The sequence below is a fragment of the Odocoileus virginianus genome, chromosome 7 (genome assembly GCF_023699985.2).
Source record: "Odocoileus virginianus isolate 20LAN1187 ecotype Illinois chromosome 7, Ovbor_1.2, whole genome shotgun sequence".
NCBI classification, from domain to species: domain Eukaryota; kingdom Metazoa; phylum Chordata; class Mammalia; order Artiodactyla; family Cervidae; genus Odocoileus; species Odocoileus virginianus.
This window is the reverse complement of record NC_069680.1, coordinates 45,987,056-46,010,648: the sequence shown is the minus strand read 5'-3', so window position 1 is coordinate 46,010,648 and position 23,593 is coordinate 45,987,056. Positions and strand designations below refer to the sequence as shown.

At 34.1% G+C, this 23,593-nt stretch overlaps 1 protein-coding gene across 2 annotated transcripts in view; it reads right to left on the bottom strand.

The window, feature by feature from the left end:
- Positions 1-23,593, bottom strand: part of HECTD2 (HECT domain E3 ubiquitin protein ligase 2) — a 73,494-nt gene that overhangs the window by 5,206 nt on the left and 44,695 nt on the right. For both annotated transcript variants that reach the window (XM_070470640.1, XM_070470641.1), the window contains 12 exons: positions 21,826-21,871; positions 19,967-20,076; positions 18,383-18,531; positions 17,720-17,843; positions 15,260-15,356; positions 12,112-12,219; positions 11,150-11,282; positions 10,196-10,284; positions 5,689-5,847; positions 2,433-2,507; positions 1,388-1,475; positions 1,194-1,300 (listed from right to left, as the gene is read on the bottom strand). In XM_070470640.1, coding sequence (XP_070326741.1) covers positions 1,194-1,300; positions 1,388-1,475; positions 2,433-2,507; positions 5,689-5,847; positions 10,196-10,284; positions 11,150-11,282; positions 12,112-12,219; positions 15,260-15,356; positions 17,720-17,843; positions 18,383-18,531; positions 19,967-20,076; positions 21,826-21,871 — 1,285 coding nt within the window. The remainder of the gene's footprint in view (positions 1-1,193; positions 1,301-1,387; positions 1,476-2,432; positions 2,508-5,688; positions 5,848-10,195; positions 10,285-11,149; positions 11,283-12,111; positions 12,220-15,259; positions 15,357-17,719; positions 17,844-18,382; positions 18,532-19,966; positions 20,077-21,825; positions 21,872-23,593) is intronic.

The following is a 23,593-nucleotide window of genomic DNA, read 5'->3' as shown; positions in this document are numbered from 1 at the left end:
TTAGAAATCAACAAGTGCTCCATATTCAAAGGTACTTTCAATAAACATGTGATAAAGACCATCACAGAGTGAGAGCTGAACTATAAAGAAAGCTGAGCACCGAAGAATTGATGCTTTTGAACTGTGGTGTTGGAGAAGACTCTTGAGAGCCCCTTGGACAGCAAGGAGATCCAACCAGTCCATCCTAAAGGAAATCAATCCTGAATATTCACTGGAAGGACTGATGGGGAAGCTGAAACTCCAATACTTTGGCCACCTGATGCAAAGAACTGACTCATTTGAAAAGACCCTGATGCTGGGAAAGATTGAGGGCAGAAGAGAAGGGGATGACAGAGGATGAGATGGTTCGATGGCATCACGGACTCAATGGACATGAGTTTGAGGAAACTCTGGGAGTTGGTGCTGGACAGGGAGGCCTGGCGTGCTGCAGTCCATGGGGTCACAAAGAGTGGGACACGACTGAGCAACTGAACTGAACTGAAAGACTATCTACCATTCTAAAGCAAGTCCTCTCCTCTGCAAAATAATTCACATGAAGACCTGACTCCAAACCCTCCTTATAAACTTGAGTGGAGATGGCTTGATGGAGTGTGCCCAGAGGAGCAGGGATGAAGAGACTTTTATGACGTTTCTGATTCGGTGCTCTCAACAGCAGCTCACCCATACTCACACAGCTAAGAAAAAGTCAAACTGACCAGAGCCCACCATGACTCTGGAGATAAACTACTTCCTGTGGGAAAAAGGCCACTCAGAGTTGCTGCGGGACCCCTGAAGAGGAATGAAGCCGCTATAAAAACCTGTTCCTTAAATGGTGAGAAGTTGTAGCTTTTGCCTGGAGCTTATGTTAACCATTTTCAGCATTTTGTGCCTCAGTTTTAAAGGTCTGGAGCCCTTGGGGATCTCTTCATCCACTCTGCTTGGGGAAATTTTTTAAAGCTTAGAAGACATAGTTTAAGATACAGCATAATGGGTAGGGGGGATGGAGTTGACTGGTCTTTTTTCTCTTTAGAGAGTTAAGGCTGAAATGAGAGAACTATTTTTATTTCCAGCTCTAGCTTTAAAAACTAGAAAATAAATTTTTAAAAAATTTAAAAACAAAATTTTTTTTTTTAAATTTAAAATGTTTTAAAGAATTACTTGTCAGTATCATAGTATTACAAAGCCTAACTGAAAGCATGAAGCTTTAAACTCACCATTAGGGCATTTGAAGCACACACACTATGAAATCCATAATAAAATGCAGCAAACTGCTTATAGATGGATTTGTTGAGAAGAAAGTCAATATAAAGCTGTACATATTCTGAAAAGCAATTTTACATCTGTTAAATAATAAAAGTAAATGGCAAACACTAATGCACTTTAGTTAAGAAAAGGTGTTTTAACTTACCTTTCCTATTTTGATTGGTAACTGGAATTTTATCACCACCCGGCTTTAAATTATAGGACTTAATTATTCCAAATTCTTCTTGAAACACCTGATGGGAGATACCGACATACCACATTTATTGGTATATGCTAACAGACTTCAGTGAACAGGTTTGTAAAATTTAAAAAAAAAAGTGTTTCCCTCTTTTCTAAATTACAAAATACAGAAAGGTTTGGCTCTTGTGAAATACATATAAATCCACGGCTGATTCATGTCAATGTATGACAAAACCCCCCAAAAAATAAAAAATAAAATAAATAAAATAAAATCCAAAAAAAAAAAAAAAGAATGGTGTCATGAAAGCATTTTGGAGTAAAAAAGTAGGGTCTTAACCCTCTTGAATACAGCTAAATACTTTACTGATGTTTAAAAAAATTTGCGTGACCATTTGGGTAGCACTCAGGCCTTTGGAGCTATGTGGATTACTATCATTTCCACCTTCGGATTATTTTTAGGAGAGTGGAAATGAGAGGATTTTGGTCTGATCGATTAACTTCTGCTCCTTACTTCTTGTACTGAACTAACAGGAGAGGCTGGTTTTTAGAAGGTGAAAAGCTCAGAGGAAGTAACTGCGTCCAGGACATAGGCCAGGTGCCTTGCAGAGTACCCTCACCCTTGCTGGCTTTCCTTGACTACTTCCTTACCCGTCTGCTTCAATGTCTCTGCGCTTCCCCGGTGGCTCAGATGGCAAGGAATCTGCCTGCAATACAGCTGACTTGGGTCTGATCCCTGTGTCAGGAAGATTATTCTTGCCTGGAGAATTCCATGGACAACAGGAGCCTGGCAGGCTATAGTCCAGGGGGGTCAAAAAGCATTGGATGCAACTGAGGAGCTAACACTTAACTTTTTCACTGTTTTTAATCGGGTTAAGATCCTATAAGATAGGGAGTGGTATGTATAGATCAATCCTTGTTCCTCTTCTCTAACGATGGGTATATGGTAACAAGGGGTATTTTTCATATATGAAATACCTGGTTAACAGAAAGCTATTTGCCCTTAATGGTACCTGAAATGTGGAATAGAAATCTTCTTCAACATTGCCTTCATATGACAGGAGTTCACTTAATCCATGGGCCAACTCCTGTAAAGAGAAACCTGTTATTTGCGTTTTTAAATCAAATAGTACTACCCCAAACAGTAAACCAGATCTACTATAGCTCACTTACACATGAGATAAACTCAAGATTTTGAAATAAAGATAACATTGGGACATATCTTCCAGGGTAAAAAAATACTGGTTAATGATTTCTACCATGTAAAAGTTTTGGAAAAATTTGCTGGAAAGGTCACATGAAGGAAAATATCCAGTTATACCCATAAAGGCATAACTCTGGGGTCTATTCTTATGCAGAGAGCTAAGAGTACAGTTTCCATCATAATTCACTGCTAACTGCAATACCACTGTTTATGAATTTGTAGTATTTCTCATTCTCAGTTTATATTCTTAAAAAAATCTGTTAATGTTTTAGAATTCTTCTTTTAAATAAAAATACACAGTTTATATATGCTAAGTGGTTTTTACATTTCAGTTCAGGGTTCTCCCCTCCCAATAAAAAGTTGAGAACACGGGAAGAAATGTTTTCCTACATTGTAACTCATGTTTCCCCTGGACAGAGATTTAAAAATAGAAAAACTAAGCCAGTATTTTTTAAAATTTCAGGTTGTACAAAAAGTGTTTTATTTTAAACATTAGCAGAAAAGATAAAGAACAGCATGTTTAGAATGATCTTACACATTTTACATATTAAATTTTCCATTCCACTAAAATAAATTTTAAAACAAATCTAGGGTGACATAGGTTTTAATGTGATTTTTATCATTTGTTTCCATTACTAATAAAGTTATGGCTCCTGAAAATTATAATTGGTAGATCTGCATTTTTTAAAAGAATTCAAGGAAGTAGTAGATTAATCCAACTGAAAGGATTTACCATATCATTTCAAAGATCGAATTTTTAGTGATAAAATACAAAGTCAATTAGGTAATAAAGTTATATACTCAGATCTGCTTTATTCGACTGTAGGGACTTTTATTTCCAGCCTTTGTATTTTCAAAACTCAATTTTTAATTTTTTTATCTATAGTTAAGATTATTAAATGTAAAAATATTATTAATTAGCCCATAGTTCAACATTTTTATGATTTTTATAAATATAAAATTAAAAATGCATGAAGATATAGGTTTTATATACTATTTGAATACCCTGGTATTATTTAACAGACCGTACTGGACAGTGACTTAAACAGAAGAGAAAAAAGCTACTACAGTTGCTGATTCAAGGTTATACTTAGCCTCTCCATTCTCAACTAAAACCCTCAAGGGTAATTTTCACAAGGCTGTGTAGGGAAGATTTGTTGTTGCCATGGGACAGTTCTGATGCTTTGAGTCATGGATCCCTTCTCTACAAAAGCAATGGAGTTTCCATTAACATGGTCACGGAAAAGCATTGGCCTATTAACACTATACTGAAGGGTCCATCATTGAATATTTTGCTTACTTTCTGTGTGTTTCTTAATCCTTATTCAAAAATAGTGTTTAAATTAAGAAATATATCACTATAGGTTTCTCTTTGCTTTCCTGTTTACTCTTCTTGAAACACATACTGTACAGATACAAATGGTAAACAAAGCACTGAATAAAAAAAGCACTTCACATTTTTCTAGACATGTTTTGCCATATATGAAATGGGAATTAGGTGCTAATTTTAATAGATGCCATTCATAAATTGATACTCCATTTTAAAAATTAAAAAAATTCCCCGCATTCTACTATTCTAACACAGCAGTTTTCTTGCTTCCTTTCAATCTTCATTCATGCCTGCACAGACACTCAGATTTTTTTCAGTTGATCTCATAGTTTATGCACAATCTTGATTCATCATTAAAGAGGCAATGTAGGACTATGAAATTAACTCAGTATCATCTTCAGCTCCATAATACGAAAAAACATATTGGTATAGTCATTCATAAAATATCCATTAACTAAAAACTTGGATCCAAATGACTCAAGTTTAAATAGCTTTAATCCTAAAATCAGACAATTTATTGGTAAAAATCAGTAATAAAATTAGGAAATCTATTAGTAAAAATTTGACAAAAACTGCATATATGGGACCAAAAAAATATCACAGAAATCTAAAATGAGAAGTTAGTTCAGCCATTAGTATATATAGTATTAATATGTATTATACACTAGTATATATTAGTGGATAGATGTAACAATAACTTTCATTGTTATACAAATAAGCAAATTCAGTAAATTGTCCAGGGTCACAGGTAGTATGTGGCCAAAATACAAGAGTATAGAGGGCAAATCTTTCTTAAGTAGAATTTACTCTATTACCTTTTCCAACTACTGAGTCTTGTAAAAATATGGATTTAGGCTCTTAATTCAAAAGAATCCAAACTTACTTTAAAAAATGTGTTTGAAATCACATGAAGAATGGTTTTCTAATTGGTCACGTGTTGTGGAGAGGTTTTTCAACTTTGGTAGGAAGGTTCCAACTCTACACCAAAGTGATCTGACCATTAACTAAAACACAACAATATTTAAATAGGTCCTTAAGAAACAAAGAGGATGTCCACATCCAGCTACTTACTAAGAATAGTGAAGGGAATTCTCTGCTGACCAATGGCTATCAAAATTCAGCTGTGAAAAGTATTATTATTGTAGGGGATTGTCAGTATGATGAGCATACTATCCATTCTTCTACTAAATTTTAACACTGGATTAAATCTGATGATTGGAAGTCTAGTCTCTGAATAGCAGAATATCAGAGACAGGTCTGTGAAATTCATTGATTTTATTAAGGCTGTTGTTGCAGACATTGTTACCGATACTGCATAGTGACACATTGATAAGAATCCACAGAAGCAATCAAGTATTGAATACTGAGTACTTTATCATCTCGTGTAATCTTCCTGATATGTAAGTTTTACTATTCCATTGTTCACATAAGGAAACTAGAGTTCAGAAACATAAACAGCTTATTCAAATTCACAGAGCTTGTAAATTGCAGAGGCCAGATTCAAATCTCTGCCTCTGACTCAAAGCTTGTTCCACTATGCTGGAAGAACTAAGTGCTGCAACGTGGGTTACGTATCTCTACAGGGAAGGAGAAAATTAGACGAAAGGAGACAGGTTACAAACGTAGAGGGAAAGCATATCTAAACATAAAAATAGTTACCAGGAGGAGAGAGACTGTAGTAGAAGAAGGATGACTAAGCAGTAAGGGATAAGATACTAAACAACTGTATACTTACAGGCATGATTTGACACAGGTCGTCAGTGGTAACACTGCAGATGCCTACTGGCGTATTTTGATCACTAGGAACGATGGGAGGGCTCAATAATTTCTTATAGCAGCAGGGGGGGAAACGAATATCCAAAGTAATGCTGTTATACACAGCTAGTCCCATAAGCTATGCATACTAAATGTTAAGCATTAACATAAAATCCATGACAACAAATGAGTTTTGAATTATGCATCTATTTCTTGCATACTTTTTTCAGATCTAACACTGATTTTCTAATTAATCCCATATACTTCCTCTTTCCTTTATTTTCCCTTTATTTTACATAATAGAATTCCTTGATTACCAAAAATTATGTAAAAAGGAGAGGTACAGATAATAGTATTTAATGATTTCCCTAGAAAACTGTATATCTAAGATCACAATAGCAAGTTCACACATTTCTATAAAGTATTTAACATATAAGAAAACTTATAAGAAAACATATAAGAAAACTTATAAATTTAAACAAAGATCATGTCTGACTCTTTGCATCCCCATGGACTGTAGCCTACCAGGTTCCTCCATCCCTGGGATTTTCCAGGCAAGAACAATGGAGTGGGTTGCCATTTCCTCCTCCAGGAGATTTTCCTGACCCAGGGATTGAACCCAGGTCTTCCACATTGTAGGCAGATGCTTTACCATCTGAGCCACTAGGGAAGTCTATTTAACATATACGAAAATTTCTAAATTTAAACAAAGATGGTGGTGATTTTATTAGCAGCAGTTTATTCAGAACTCGCTGCAGAACATCCCATTGATTTTGGTGACCATTTTGGCTACTTTCAAACTAAATACAGGCTACATAGAGAGACCTGTATTGAGTAGGCACATGGAAACACACACACAGCCGTCTGCATACACACACACTACTGATAAGACACAATTTCCCACAGTGATACCGGAAAGACTTATTACCTGGAGTTTACTCAAAGTGTTAAATTAAAAAGCTACAGATGTTATATTTATAAACTTTGCCCAACTGTATTTTTTTAAATCAGTTATATAGCAGAATGTAACTTTATCCATTTGCTAAATGAGGGGTTTTAGAGCAAATTTTACGACATTTCAACTGTCAAAGATTATAATAACAACTTCTTAAGGAAGTCATTACTTTTACTGACTTAAAAGGAAATCTAAACATATGGTCTGGACAAATCATTAAAAACAATTTAAAAGATTTAGAAAATAGCCAATATTTTAATTTGCTAGGGCAGAAAAAGGCTAATAATAATCTAAGGAACAGCTATGTTATTTTATAGGTAACCATACCAACAGAGACCGAGAAGTGTGTTGTAGAGAAAGGATATTGAAAATAAGCCCTAATATACTCCTATAATCATGATAATAACAATAACAGAAGTAAGTACCATATTACTGTAGTTACCATGTATGATCATTTACTATAGTGATAAGTTCTAAGCCTTTTTCATTAAATTAAAAAAAATTATAATCCTGCAGGAAGCTTTTTAACAGATAAGGAAGTAGGTTCACAGGATCTGCTTTAGGGCACCTTCATTGCAAGAGAATCACACTGATTTCACACTAAAGCTGCTCTGGTTGAAGTTGGGGTAGGAGTGTGGGAATTCTGCTGGAGATACCATGTGGTGCAAACAGGGTGGAATTTGAAAACCCTGCACTATATTATATTGCCCCATTCTTAGTTCCAATGCCTTTCTGGTAATTCTACTTCTAAAAAACTATTAGATTATGGCTCTTCATGTGATCTTCAAAACATTTTATAATTATTACTATAGGTTTCATTATAACATTTCTTGTAAACTCCAAGGCCTTAATATTTAAAAATAATCATATTAGAAATACAATACTGTAAGAACTAATAGACCAATAAATCTTTGGTTCTGAAATTTTAGTGAATGCTTTTGTGTGTGTGTTCTCAGTCGTGACCACCTCTTTGCAACCTCATGGACTGTAGCTCACCAGACCTCTTTTCATGGGATTTCCCAGGCAAAAATATTGGAGTGGGTTGCCATTTCTTTCTCCAGGGGATTGTCCCAACTCAGGGATCAAACCCATGTCTCCTGCATTGGCAGGCAGATTCTTTTATCACTGAGCCACCTAAGAAGCCCCTCTGAAATTTTAAAATTGGAATTATGTATGGAGCCAATTATATTTTCTTAATCACCACACCTATTACTTCTAAATTTTTTGTTCTCTTCACCTCTGGTAGATTTTTCAACCACTTACGTGACCACAGTCCACTGTCATCACACATTTTTCATATAAAATATCATGCTTTTCAGGGTAGCAACCTTTCTATAGTTTGTGTGTGACATCAATACACATAAGGAGATGAAAATGAAATCGTTGTGAAAGTGAAGTCGCTCAGTCGTGTCCGGCTCTTTGCGACCCCATGGACTGTAGCCTACCAGGCTCCTCTACCCATGGGATTTTCAAGGCAAGAGTACTGGAGTGGGTTGCCATTTTCTTCTCCAGGGGATCTTCCCAACCCAGGGATTGAACCCTGGTCTTCTGCATTGTAGACAGACGCTTTTACCATCTGAGCCACCAGGGAAGTCCCTCTGATAAGGAGATAGAAGTGTTTATAAATTAATTTTAGATATAACTGTTCAACTTGTAATATACAACATCTAAATGCATTTAATATGCTCTTTTGGGTAATGATTGAATAGAAACTAATGCCTATTGCAAAAAACCCCAAAAAACCCGGTAAGCAAGTTCACGATGTCACATATACTACTCTGAAAATGTAGTGTAGAGCTAATACTTTATTACAAACACTAGAAAGCCAAACTAAGTCAAACCTAAGCCATGATAAGAATGTAAAGTATGACAAACATATTTATCAGGAAATTCAAATGACTCCTAGTGTAGTGAGAAGTATTAATAACTCAGGCCTTCAATGAAGTTGAAACATTCAACAAATGACTACTGTAAATAACAGAATAAACATATGAGTCTAGGAACTGTTACACGTTCCTTACTGTGGGCTTGGCACTTTGGACCTTTAGATACGACAACACATAATCAAATTTCAGATTAAGTTTACTTTCATAGTGTGTGGTTTTCCCTACTCCCTTTTCTTCCATGCAGTTTCTTGATTTCCATATACATTCTTCAGGATGTATTCTAACAAATGTCACAAAGTCAGATGATATTCAAAGCCCTCCATCTGACGGCTCTTAATCTTATTTGCCTGAATATTCACTGGAAGGACTGATGCTGAAGCTGAAACTCCAATACTTTGGCCACCTGATGTGAAGAACTGACTCATTTGAAAAGACTCTGATGCTGGGAAAGACTGAAGGCAGGAGGAGAAGGGGACAACAGAGGATGAGATGGTTGGATGGCATCACCGACTCAATGGACATGAGTTTCAGTAAACTCCAGGAGCTGGTGAGAGAGGCCTGGCATGCTACGGTCCATGGGGTTGCAAAGAGTTGGACACGACTGAGTGACAAAACTGAACTGAATCTTTTTTGCCAGCATCATCTATAGTTCTCAGAGAGCCCCCTGCTCCCAACAAGAGGACCTACACATTGTTCTGTGACGGCCAGCACAGTGTGGACTCTTTCCCAGCCATTTTCCCAGTCCAGGTCCCACTCTCTCCAATCCTGGTTTAATAAAATATATTGGTTCCATTTAAAAACTCTACCTTCTCTGGGATGAATACAGTGAACTGTTTCCTTCTCAGAACTCCTCAGCACTTAATGCCAAATGGTCATTGGATTCTGAGAACAAACTACCTGCATGGGTGTTCATCTGTCCGTCTAGACGGTAAGCTTCTTAAAGTAGCTATTTTTTCTTTTTTTAACCTATGTATCCCTATGATTTGCTCATTATTTATTCTTCTCTTTCTTCCACAGACAATTATATTTTTTAGAATTTAAAAATGAATGCAGAAGGCATCCTGTCCAATCTCCCACCCAATGCAGGAACACCCTCTCCAACAAACCTGAAGGAATCAGAGGATGGCGTAGGAATTTATATCATTTTAAAAAACACTATAAAATAATGCTGTATGCTTCAAATGTTCCCATTCCATTCAATTTTTAATTCTTATGAATGTCTCAGGATTTGAGGCCACATTAGATTTAATCTTCATAATTTCAATTTAGAAAACTGAGTGAAGTAAGCACAAAGTGAAAGAACTAAGGGAATAGTTCATTATGAATAGGAAAGTCACTTTGACTTTTAAAAATGTCTTAAGTTTCTGATAATGTAGGTTGTAAATGAAATAGCAAATAATACTTGAGATAAGGTTTTCAGAGAAATATGTTAACAGTTCAGTCACTCTTTCCAGTTAACTAAATCTGCTGATAATTATATGGCTGTGATCTTACAAAATAATAAAGACTATGGAAAAATCTACTAGTAAATTTGATAAGAATCTTTAATCTGAATAAATTAATGAGAACCGTTTTCCAAAATTCAGATAAAATTCTTAAAAATCTCTAATCTACTAGCACCTCCTAGTGGAAAGTTTAAAGGATACAATTCCAACCAATCGGAATTCAGAATAGTTATCACATTTAAAGCTGCTAAACCAATGGCAGTATGAATCCTTATGATACGTAAACATGCCTGGAAAATAGAAGCATAATTTCATCAATATAATTGATTTAAAAAATCAAAATGGTAAACATGTACATGATATCTTATCTATTAGAAGCAAAACAGTTCAGCAATAGTTATGTTACAGACCAATTTTCATGTTAAAATATATCAAATAAGGGTCCAGAGAGTGTGCAAGAGCCTTTTATTCTTCACTGGTATCCTGAACCAAGGGTTGAAATGGGAAAAAGACAGAAACTAAATTAATCAGTTGATTTATAGAAACTATAGTTTTATACTTTGTAAGTTAGCAAAATTAATTCTGAGGATTATCTGGAGACTTCATCACTGTCATCTCTATTTCCCATTACCAGAGAGATATTATACAAACATATATACAAAATTAAGAAAAATAAAGAATTAAGAAAACACTTAAAACTCTTTTGAAGAAAATGCTTAACAATACTAAGGATTATATAGGTGTTTTCTCTAAATCAAATGAAACCAAATTAAAGTTCAAAGGTTTATTTAATGCTTCCTATTTATTAAAATGGCTCATTATTTTATGAAAGAGTTTGAGTATTAGTGAAGAGCAAACTATAGCTCTGATCTTAAAATTTTTCATGTTCTTTTTATTTCAATGACAAATTTTTACATATTTGGCTTAGTCAGAAAACATGTGAATGCTTCTATGCTAATACATTTTGTGTAGGATTCCCAGTAAGATAATAAATATAATCATCAATTTGGTCAGTTAAAAAAAATGCAACTAACAGTCTTTAAAAAATTATTCAATATTTATGATTGACAAAAAATCTGTAAAATCATAGATTAAAAATGAGTGACAAATCTAACGATCAGGAAGAAAACACTTTCACAGAAATTAACTACTCACCATAATCTGGATGAAAAATTTGGCGAATTAGAAGAAGGAACCATTCTTTAGTCAAGCCACCCATATCCAAACCAGCTTCCCCTACAAATGTAACTTTCAACTTCTTTTTCAGGTCTGCTCTTTTCCGGGTTAACTAAGGAAATTATAAGATAGAGGAGAACAAAAGGCAATAAAAAAGGAAATTAACCTTTTAAATTCTGGGAAATGCATTATCATATTTACAATGTCACAAAACTTCATCCATCCATCCATCCAATAAATCTGTCCAACCCTATTGTAATGTTTGCTGTATAGATTCAAGCAACAGAATTAGGAAAGTCAGGTACCTTGCTCAAGGTTATTGCTCACTGGCATCGTACTGACTCCAAGATTTTAATTTAGTCAAATACAGTACAAAGTAACTCATTTAAACTTGCCTTCAACACTAAAGTTTTAAAAAAATCATATAATTAAATCAAATATTATAATATTCACATGAAAATCTGGTTAAAGAACTGTACATGCTTGAAGTCTAATAATACATGTATATACAATCAAAGTATCAATATGTTTGACCCTAAATATACCCAATATATCCTTGTAGATGAGACTTCTAATTTTACAGATGAGTAATCTGAGGCCTGGAGAAGTTAAAATGACTTGTTAGGCACCCAACCAGTTAACAAAGGTGGTCTAGAATCTACATTATATATTCAGAAATATGAATTACTCATTTAAGTGTTTTATATGAAATCCTTTTCTGAATATTTAACAACAAACCACTAAAAAACATATAAAAAAATGAACATAAAGCTTAACTATGAATACAGAACTGTTTTCAACCATTGTATCAAAATATAAGAAAGCACACCACTGGCATACAGAAATAAAGACAGCTTACTAAGATTTTAGTAATAAGCCACATTATCAAATTATTTAGAACTTTAATCAATTAATACTAATCTGGAATAAATAATCTATACCTCATCAAGAGAATCGCTAACCAGATGTGTCCGCCTTACTTTCATATTTAGAAATAACATATTCATATCAGGTCTCTGTCTTCGAGATACTTTATCCACCAGACTTTGCTAATTGAAAAAGAAAGCAAACATTTTCATTTTTACTTGAACTATAATCTCAATTAAAACATTTAAACACTTAGGTAAAAATCACTTATATTCTTCTCTTTACCATCTCTCATATAAACAATTTCATAAACTCAATTATGCAAATTTTGATTTATGAAAATGCCTTATTATTTCGTTTTGGGACAATGATAACAGAAAGGGATACAAAATGGAGGACCCAAAAATAATTCAACTTCTACAGTAAAAGAATGTTGCATTGCTGCTTCTGTATGTCTCACCTCTTACGTAGCAAAGTTTTGTGTTTAATAAATACAAACAAAGTAGGAACATTGGGAACAAGGTACATACGTCTGATGATAAACTTGGCTTACGCTTTTTAAGATACTGGATTTACTCTACAATCTACTTCTAGAAAGTAATTTTCAACATATTTCAGAAACCGTTAACAATGTTCATATCCTTTGTCCCAATACTAAACAGAGGAAATATTTTATACAGTGATATTCATCACAGCATCATCTATAAAAGCAAAACTTTAGAAATATACTAAGTATGAATGTCTAGTGGAATTATAATACAGTTATCAAAAATGATGGTCATAAAAATCATGTAAATAACATGGAAAATGTTTAAGGAATGTACAACTAAAAAAAGCTAGGAAACAAAATTGTATACACAATATTGTTTCAACTCTGATGCCTCTTAAAAGATAATACAGGTAAAGACTATCAAAAGCAAATTCCCTAAAATGTTAACAATATTTATGCCTGGCTGTTGGAAACAAGGGGATGTTTTACAAAAGTATAAGAAATATATGAATGTCATTTATCATATAAAGTCTACATGCTTGTGTAATATATTTAATTTATCTAAACTTTCAGACTACCTCATCCTCTTTGGTAGCAAAGAAAATGAATTACTGTGCAGATTAAAGATAAACATTCTGACATTTTATATACATGCAGCAGTTTGCTTTAGTAGGTAAAATTTCAATACCCCAAATCTATATAGTAAGGCTACTTTCATGATTTTGTAGATTACTATAATAATACCCTAATTCAGAGCCCTTCTTCATCTCTCCAGTATTCGATTCTAAAAGCTTGCAGTAGGTTTTTTTTTTCTTTCCCCTTCTCTGGGTCCTCTCTTTTGTGCTCAAACAGATCTACATTCCTAGCATAGTATGCAGTATCATGGACCTGTTTTTCCAACCCTTTCTTATCTTCTGTTCCCAGTCGAGCTCCTGGGAAGCCATCACATTGGAAATTATCCAACACACAAATTTAAACTAGGATGCTAATGGAAGACAAAGCCTAGTGGCTCCTCCTCCTGTCAGAGATTCATACTGCATAGAAAGTGCTTCAGATGAAAGAAATAACCCAATGATGGTAGAATTTTAGACACAGACTGATGAGGAAGTTATTTTTAATCTGGGAAATCACTTTCACAACTTTAAATTATACTATATAAGTTCTTGCTTATATTAACTATCTATAAGGTTACCCTGTGTCAAAATAGTCACCAGTCATTAATTCTAAATAGTATGGCATAGTTTACAAGCTAAAATGCTGGGAAACACCCATAACTGGGAACGCCACTGGACTCCAGTTGCTACTCATTTGTGCCCTTGCTCTGTGGAAGACAGCCCAGGATACGTGCTACAGCTGCCACTCTGCTTTTAATTGGAAGGGAATTTAAAAGAAGGTATTTAAAATCTTAAGTGTGAGTGGCACAGCAGAAAACTGCTCAGAGGAACTTAAACTTCTAGCTCTTTAGATTTTTTTCTTATAAATAAAAAAATCATAGCCCAAGGCTTAAAAAAAAAAAAACAAACCTAAAAAGGCACATGAAATGGCATAAATGCTAATCATCAAAATGACTAGCTAGACAGACTAATCTTTGAGCCAATATCTAACCAGGATTAGTAATTCTGGTGCTAAATATACCTGTTGAAATCTACTTCTCAGCAGGGTAATATGGCTATGTTACTCCTTTGGTACACAGAGGAGATACCATTTCTTCTAATACTCCAACACTCAGTGTTAAACTGACTCTGGGATGTCACTAGTCACTCAAATCTTTTGTCCCGCTCTGTAATAGCAAAAAATACTCACCTTCTGGTGAATTACTGAAGAATCAACAATTCTTACTTTTATGGTATTTGAAGTATTATAATTATGCCTTAGAATTATTTTTATATCCTTGAACAAGACATGGAAATCATTTCTTTTACTCTACAGGTCTGTCTTGGGGGTCTCTATTTTAAGAAGACTATTGCCAACCTCTCTAAGTTTTAAACTTGTTAAGTAATCATGTCGCAAAAGCAGAAACTCAAAAACATATGAGTATTAAAGTGTATAGTCTAGAGCTATAATTTTTTTTTAAAAAGCACAAAGTAATTATGTACTTCATCTATAACTATACTGTGTTATGCAGAAATCGTGGTAGGAAGTGGACAGGACAGGCCCAGAGATGAACTTCATCCTCCTAAAGCCGCCCTGACTGCTACCCATTTCAATGGGCCTGCAGCATTTTGGTTCCCTAAGAATCAACAAAACACCCCTCACCATCTATGCACATATTTTTCAGTTTTCTAAGACTACACTTTTTGCTACATTTTCTAATTTTTCAGCTGTTTCTATTTGACTTTCATAAAATTTAGAAAAGTGTCAGTGGTTTGAGCGGTTTGCTCTCAAGGACACCCCTTTTCTTGTCCTCACTGTAGTTCTTTCTCACTGATGCATTGCTAGTGACCCTGGAGGATGGTATCTACAAACTGATGTCCAAGTTCCCACTACTTTGGATCTGTGAGAGGCATTTAACCTTCCTGCTATATTTATAAAACAATGAGAAGTTGATGAGGAGTATTTTTTTCCCTGTATCACGAATAGGTTTAAGTACTTTTTGAGGGCGTATGATATGAATTTTACTTTTGACATTTCCTGATTATGCTAGAACAATTCACATGACATTTGACTTATTTGTTAAATTATTTAATATATATTGATTATAGTCAGCATAAATGTTTTCATAGCTGGCTTACCCTTGCGATGCTTATCATCTGTTGTTCTGAGTCTCTTTGAATAATGATTTTTTTTGCGGCTATAGAAATAACGAATGGGTACTGACAGAAGGAAAACCTGCTCAACAAGTGAAAACAGAAAAAGCAAAATGGTGTATTTTTAGCAAAATTATACTAAGGGAATCTAAGGTACCGCTTCCAACAATATTAAACCATTACTTTTGTACTGTGTTTTACCATTCACAAAATGATTTTATGTGCATCATTTCTTTGAATCCCACAGCCCTGTGACCTATACATCATTATCCGATGTGCAGTGGCTTTATTCCCTAGAGGAAGCTACATCCAATGTTCTGAAATATGTGCTGACAGCTTACACTGTTTATACAAATAATCTCAGTTTATGCAGCCACTTGTACATCATTACCTGGGAAAAATACGGCCAACATCAGAAACAGGAGGCAGAAGTGCTGATGAAGGATTAGGACAGAAAATCATGTGCAGAAATCAACATAAGAATCCATTACTCTATGAATATGCATATGCACCAGAAATGCTTATGCATCAGAAATGAAGAAATCTAGCAAGAACTATGGTAGGAAAAGTAACACATTTAAGAGCAATAAAGTAAAATGAAAAGTGTTGCTTTAGCACTGTTATTTAATGATGCAGTAATATGGAATGGTATGTATTTGTAAACACAAAACACACAATCAAAAGTTATGAAAATAACTTCTTCCCTGGGTCAGAGCTCACTCTATTATATAAAAGAGCCATAAAGCACACAGATAAGCTGCATTCAGAGAGAACTAGTAAGGCAGCAATGACCCTTCGGGAGCTAGACTCCCACCTAAGTGGCTGTAATGAATCCATCAGCCGTGGTTGGAACACATCCAAGGACAGTCGAGCAGCACATGTGTGACCACTGGTCACAATGTGATGTAGGCATTAGCAGGAAAAAGGAGATAGCCCTGGAATGACCTGAAAATGAAATGGTTTTCCTCTTGGAATGAAACTGTTAGAAAGCAGTAAGAAAATTGTTCAGTATTAATGTGTAATAATTTTGAATCACAAAGTGCCAACTAAAAATTTGGAAACAAAAAGAAGTACAATGAACTTAGTAGGATAATGCTGGTCTAACTATGTACTTTTAAAATAGTGTTCTCAGCCCTTCCCTAGTCATAGCACATAGACAAATGACACTATGTGTATGACACATTGAGATAAACACAAGAGGCTGGCCATGGCCAGACACGCGACTTGCCCTGGGGCTCTGATCCCCTTCTAGGGCCCAAGGGCTGAAGGGATCATTCTTGGTACACCAATGTTACAGTACAGTGTTTAGAGGAGCTTTGCATTAAAAGATGTCACTGAAATATGCACAGTAACTCTTGGCATTGTATTGTAGCTCTGTCTACAACATTACAAATACATTAAAGTGGGACAAAAATATCTTTGTAGAATAAACTCTGACAAGAAAAAAATCCATCAGACTGGCCAAGGTGGAATTCTTACTCCGTTCAGGTGTGGATTGAGATATATACAGGATTCTAGTCTATGTTTTAGGTCAATTCTGGTAGAAAGGGTCCCTGGAAGCTTGAACCAATTTTGGGGCTTGGGGTTACTTATACCCATATCATCTCTCTCAGTTAGTCTCTCTTAGAATAATGCATTCTGTAGGACAACTCAGAGTTTGGGAATAAATTATGTCTGGGATAGTCTTGCTGGTTTAATCCAAACTCTAAGTGTGACTATAAGGTGCAGGGTAATGAAGAATTTGGCCAAGTGTTTTGAAAATCTATTACACTAATGTAACAAACCATTTCTGGTGAAGCCCTTTCTCTGTAACATCCATTTTTCTAATGCTATGTATAAAGAACAAACACTTCATCTACAGGAAGAGGAAGAAAAGGAGTGAATTCACGTGTGTATGTGTACACATGTGTGATCACTGTGGGAGATCGGGCACCAGCATACTATGGTCCATGGGACCAACATGGCCGACAACTCAGGCTTGTGAGTAAAGCTCTGGAACACAGACACACCCCTTCAGTTACATATTTACTAAGGCTGTTCTGTGCTAGAATGGTAGACCAGAGACTGCATAGCCCAAAGAGCCAGACACATTTATAATCCTGTACTTTCCAGAAAAAGTTTGTTGACCTCTGTGCTGGGTGATGACACACAGAATAAGAAAATTTATAACAAACTGCATACTAAGAACTTTTCCCTTAAAAAGATGTTACTAACCAAACAAAAATCATATTAACATAAACATAAATTCAGATGAAACAGAAAAAGAAGATGCTTTAGGAAATATAATGATATAATGATTTCAAGGCTGGGTATCTAAAATATACTTAAAAGTTTATATGTTAAGGTATGTGTATATGTAAATTTACTTACACAAACTTAAAAGCCAGTCATTATTTTGAATAGTATTTTATTCAGGTGAACAACCAAATGAACTTTTGATCATACCTGTGAGAGTTTCCAAAGCTCTGCCAGGTGTGGTATTCTTCCATGAGGTCAATGTGATCCAATGTAGAATTATAGAAATCAGTATAAGGAATAAGGGGAGGGTGAACCAAACTGTTCGCAGTATCTGTAAAGATAATTCTAACATAATGATCTTTCCCAATATGTACATGATTCATTCTAGTAGGAAGAATATTTTAATGCCCACCAGAAAGCCTTTATCTAGAAATACCTCTTTTAAGCAATTGAGGTGCTGAATGAAGAAGGTAGTTTTAAAATTAAGGTCAAAATGCAGCCAGTAATTACTTGCTTTAAAAGAAAACTTGAATGGTGAGGATTATAATAGTATAGTAAAGGAAGTAAGCAAGTGGCATACTCAGGAATGAATATAAGTTCGTGTATTCTTAGGAACCACTACTTAGGAGGTCATACGCAGTTGACAGCCATAAAACAGAATTCTGCTCAATAAAATGCATAAAGCTTTTTCATGCTTATACATTAATTGTGAAATCTATTAGCAAAATAGAAAATACATTACTACAACTCTCCTCCTCAAAGGAATGATTTAGGATGTACGTAATGCCTCTATAGTATTTTGAGGTCCTTATGGAAATATCCTTATATTTAATAAAAGAAAAGTAAAGATGATTGAATAATAAAACCTACTAAGTAAAGCCAATACTTTAGATGCTGATGGGATCCACCACGAACACTTTGATATAGGTGGAAATTCTTCAGGTTTTGCAGGAAACAGGCGTAAAGAAATAAATTGCAGCAATCTCTCTACCAATGGTTTGAACCTCTTCTGGGATAATCTGGTAAAAATTTTGAAATAATTCCAATCAAAATTCACATTTTCTATTTTGGCAATATGTTTGTTAGAGATCAAAGTTCATCCTTTATGCACAAAATTTTAGGCTATTCCCCCAAATTCTATTTCTTTAATTGCCCCAAATTTGAAAAGATGCAAAATCTTACCTCAAATATCATTTCTTAATTAAATGAGAAATAAACACCAAAATTACTAAAAGTTAGCATTAAACATTTCACTTTTAAGGCTTTTAGTACTCAGTCACTCCTCATTCATAGACTCTGTATTTACAAATTTACCCATTCCCTACTATTTAATTCTAAACCCCAAATAAATAATTGTGGCACTTTTGTGGTCATTTCATGGCAGTGCAAAGGTGGCAAAAAACAGGAGTTGCTTATGCTGAGGCTGAATAAGGTGATGCTCTGCCTCCTTGTTTTAGCTCTCATACTGCAAATAAGTATTCTTTATACAATCTACTCGGGTCATGTTTTTCAAATTCTTATGCTTTTCATTTGTGATTTTGCCCCTAACTCTAGTGCTAAAGTTCTTAGTGTTCCTAAGAAGGATGTGATGTGCCTTATGGAGAAGGTACTTGTGTCCAATAAACTTTGCTCAGACATGAGTTATGATGCTGTTGGCGGTGTGTTAGCTGCTCAGTCCTGTCTGACTCTTTGTGACCCCATGGACTGTAGCCTGCCAGGCTCCTCGGTCCATGGAATTTTCCAGGCAAGAATACTGGAGTGGGTTGCCATTCCCTTCTCCAGCGCATCTTCCCGACCCAGGGGTCGAATCTGGGTTTCCTGCGTTGCAGGCAGATTCTTTACCTTCTGTTGGCGGTGAGCTGAATGTTAATAAAATAATGATTTTATCAAATAAGGTGGCTTTAAAATGAAACACAGATGAAGTAAGGCTATGTTCTGATATGCTGATGGAAATGGTGTGAGCAAAGGCTCGTAGGAATCTAACCCTCTTGAGTGGAAATAATGGTTTACTATTCACCAATTCAGTACTCACAGTAGCTTTATAGAATGTTAACTATTGCTAATAATGAGAACTGACTGTATTTAAAATTAATTTTGGGATGATTTAGCTTCTTTAGCTTGTATTAGTCATGGGGAAAAGTAATTGTTAATATAAGTACAGTACTGTGAAAAAATACTGTACTTTTATAAATTGATATTGATGCCTAATATGTTCAACGATAGGAATGTGCTGTATAAAATGCAAAAGCAGTGGATAGAAATCTCAACAACAGCTAATACAAGCAAAATGGTTACTTACACACAAAACAGATCTTTAATGTATCCTTTACATAGTACTAAATAATACACTTGTAATTGGCTTCTGAAGCACTGTAAATTATAAGTATCATTTCTAAAGACCTGAAAACATTTAAGGTTATTATAAAATTAAAAGTTTTTAATATCATAATTTACTTTTTAAACCAGTGAGCTAGGAAATGATGGTCAGCTTCCACTAAGCTGGCTGTCTGTCGTAGCAAGTGGGCATAGATGACATATGTAGATGTGTTATTAAATTGAGGATTCTGAAAAAGATATTAAAGATAATTGTGTTAAAATTGTGTTAACATGTAAAAGGAAAGACACTAAGCTTAATGAGCTAAGTGGCAAATTCAGAAAACTAAATTTGAGATTATGAAATACTAGATGAAATCCTTTAAAATAAGAATCTATTTGTTTCATTATTTAATTAACAGACACTTCCATTTCCACAATGGTCCAGTGGCTTTGAATTAAGAAAGATTTAGGTGTGAGGGCTAATTCTACCACTACTACACACCCTTAAGAATGTTCCTTAAACTTTGATGCTCAACTTCTTCATCTAGAAAATGGGAATGATAATATCTATCTTGGAGGTTGTTTTGAGTACTAAAAAAAACCCAAAAAGATAACATAAAGCACCTAGCTCACTGCCTAGTATAAACGGAGGGAAATCACTCCTTTCCAATTAAGCAAAAACCTGGTTCTTTCTTGATTTAAAAAAAAGGGGGGGGGGGGACAGAGAATGCTAGAAAAATAAAAGCTGGTAATGAAACTTTTGCAATGTGAAAAGAGTTATTCACACATTTCACAAAGAACAGGGGAGAACCACCTAACAGCTCCTGAGAACTTTTAAATGTTAAAGGAGAGCTTGTAAACCAAGCACAAACTCTAGTTACATTTCCAAAATCTAAAACTCACAATGTACATTTCAGAACGTGGTGGTAAAAATAAGTGTTACTGAACAATAAACTGAAATTGTAAAAAAGAAAAGAGCACCATATGTTTTTCAAAACTGACTTACGGTCAGGATGGTTCAAAATGAGGGAGTGACCCCAGCTGATAACCTCACCAAGTGATAGCTCTTAAGAGCATAACTTACTGAGGACCAAATACACTCTCCTAAAAATGTGAGCTCCATGCTGTCACTTTCTAGCTTTTACTATCTTCACATATATTTCCTTTTCTCCCCCCTAGTTTTGTCTTTCTCTTCTTACCTTTTTACCTCCCCTTCCTCGCTTTACATCTCTCAACTGCCTTTTATCTATTTCCCCTTATTTCCCCCGACTTTTTCTTCTTTTTCTTTTTTCCTCTCTCCTCCTCCTTCTACCCATATATTCCATATTTTTTTATTGGACATAATATTAAGTTAAACATTATACCTTATTTAACATAATTTTTTTATCTTTAAATGAGATAATAATCTATACAACTATCTTTGGTAAACTGTAAAGAATAATACAAATATAGTATGCTAGCTATGGAATAACATACTTCTCAAAAAATTATAAAAGTTAAAATTACTTTTCATTTGTTTGGACCTTATTTATTTATTTATATCAATGAATCTGTATCTCTTGAGAGGAAAAAGTTCATCATCTTTGCTTCAGCAAACATAAACAACCACTTTGACTTTTCCATTAGAATTCTAGCTTAAATATTTATTGAAAAGTTAGAAACCTACTAATTGGGAAACAAAAAAGTGTTTTGAAGCCCCCTTAAAAAACTAGTTACAAGACAGGAAGTTGACTGGAGGAGGAAGAAGTGCTTCTATTCTGTTTGTTCCAGAATTCAACAGCAGAAAGGTAAGAACTAAACTAAAATATTAAATCTGGATATAATTTAGCTTCCCACTGTTTGTTATAGCTTTAATTCTCTGATTAAAAGTAATTATAATCTAAAAAGTATCAAAAATGCTGCTCAAAATAATACTTAGTACTTGGTATTATTTTACTTACAAATGTACAGATTGAAATATGAATTATACAATTTCAACTAAATTCTTGCTTTCTTACCTGTAAAAGTATAAAATATGCTCTAAGATCATCTTTTGTTCGTGGACTGAAAAAGAAAGAAGTGTAACTGATGAGAGATGCTTAATCTTATACCATCTAATAAAAATTATCAATGTTTCTGTGAGAATTGACTTGATAAATGCTAGACTGAATTCTGAAAACATAAACCTAGACTTAAATCTGAAAACATAAACATAAATCATTGCCCAAAGTGTACTAGATGCCTTTCATAAATGTAAAGCCAAATAATCTGAAATATAAATAAATAACATGTATATTAAATTTTGAAATTCATATGTATGTATTTATATTACATATATAATTTTAAAATTAGTAGTACTATTCCTCTATGGAAGAATTATCTGACTGAATAATGATTTAAATTATTTGGGTTTAAATAAAATCTAAACTATTTCTTTCTATAGTAGTCTACATAACTTTCAGATTATTTTTTCAATGGGACTACTATTTTATTTTAGAAATTATATTTGAAAATATTTTAATAAGATAAAAGCAATTCATAAATATTAAAATTCCTGGTGATAAGAAAGTCCTCTTTATTTTTTCCATTTTATAGCTGTACCATTAAAATTTCCATCTTCCTGTCCTATGCATTAGTATTTTAGTACAGTGTACAGCTTTGGGTACAGAAATGGTGGTTAAGATCATAGGCTCTTTTGCCAGTCAGCCTGGGTTCTAATTATGACTAAGGCACTTACTGTGTTAACCTAGGCAATTTACTTCTCTGTAAGTTAATTTCCTCAAGTGTGAAGTGAAAATAATCCTATTAGCTATTTCACAGGATTGCAGTGAAGATTCAATATGAGAAATACATGCAAAATCATTTGAAAGGTGATTAGCTCATAGTAAACAGTCAATAATCTATAAATTTGTTACTTTAAGTCCAAAATAAAACAAAATTTTGGGGGTAGAGACCACATGATCCTTTAATAAGTAAGTTGCATCAAATTATTTTAATCCGTCTCAGGTACACATTTGAGGAGTAGGGGTTAGAAAGCTGTGGGAGCGTGCTCAGAGGGGACTAAGGTCCTGCGGTTTCAGACCACTGGACTTCCTCACTCTCCTAAGCATTCTTTTAACATTCTAATTTTTCCTCTTATCTCCAATGAGGCATATATTCAACCAGAGAAAATGCAAAAGTATTACTAGAATGATAAACTAGGAAAATATTAAGATAAAAATCACATGCAAAATATAATATGATTTGAATTGTTTTAAAAAGACAACTAGAAAAAAACTGCACAGTTACATTTTTACTTTTTTAATAAAGTAATATTACTTTATTACTTTAGTAATAAATAATAAAACCACAAATTTCTTTGAAAATTGGAACAATGTTGTTAAAATATATAGGGTATATTTAACATATTTAAGAACTGTGGTTTGGTATTTTCAAACCGGGCTTAATATAAACATTTAAATTATAATTTAATGGCATTGCTTGGCTTTAAGAGCAGCTACTATTTACTATGTTATTTAAGTAATATCAATTTAAATATGTACTTTTAAAACTGTATTTTTGTGTTCTGCATATTCCAAACACTATCAATTACATTGTTCTTCATTCTTTACATAACAATTCAATATTTAGTTCCAGAAAAAAAATATGTTAGTGGCTAAATTTATGTTTCCTTATATTAGAATTAAGGAGATGTCTACTCTGCTACCCGGAAGCCCAAGGATAAATTTAATGCTCATATTATTTCCTTCTAGGTTACTGATTTAACCACCCATCTACACAACAAAT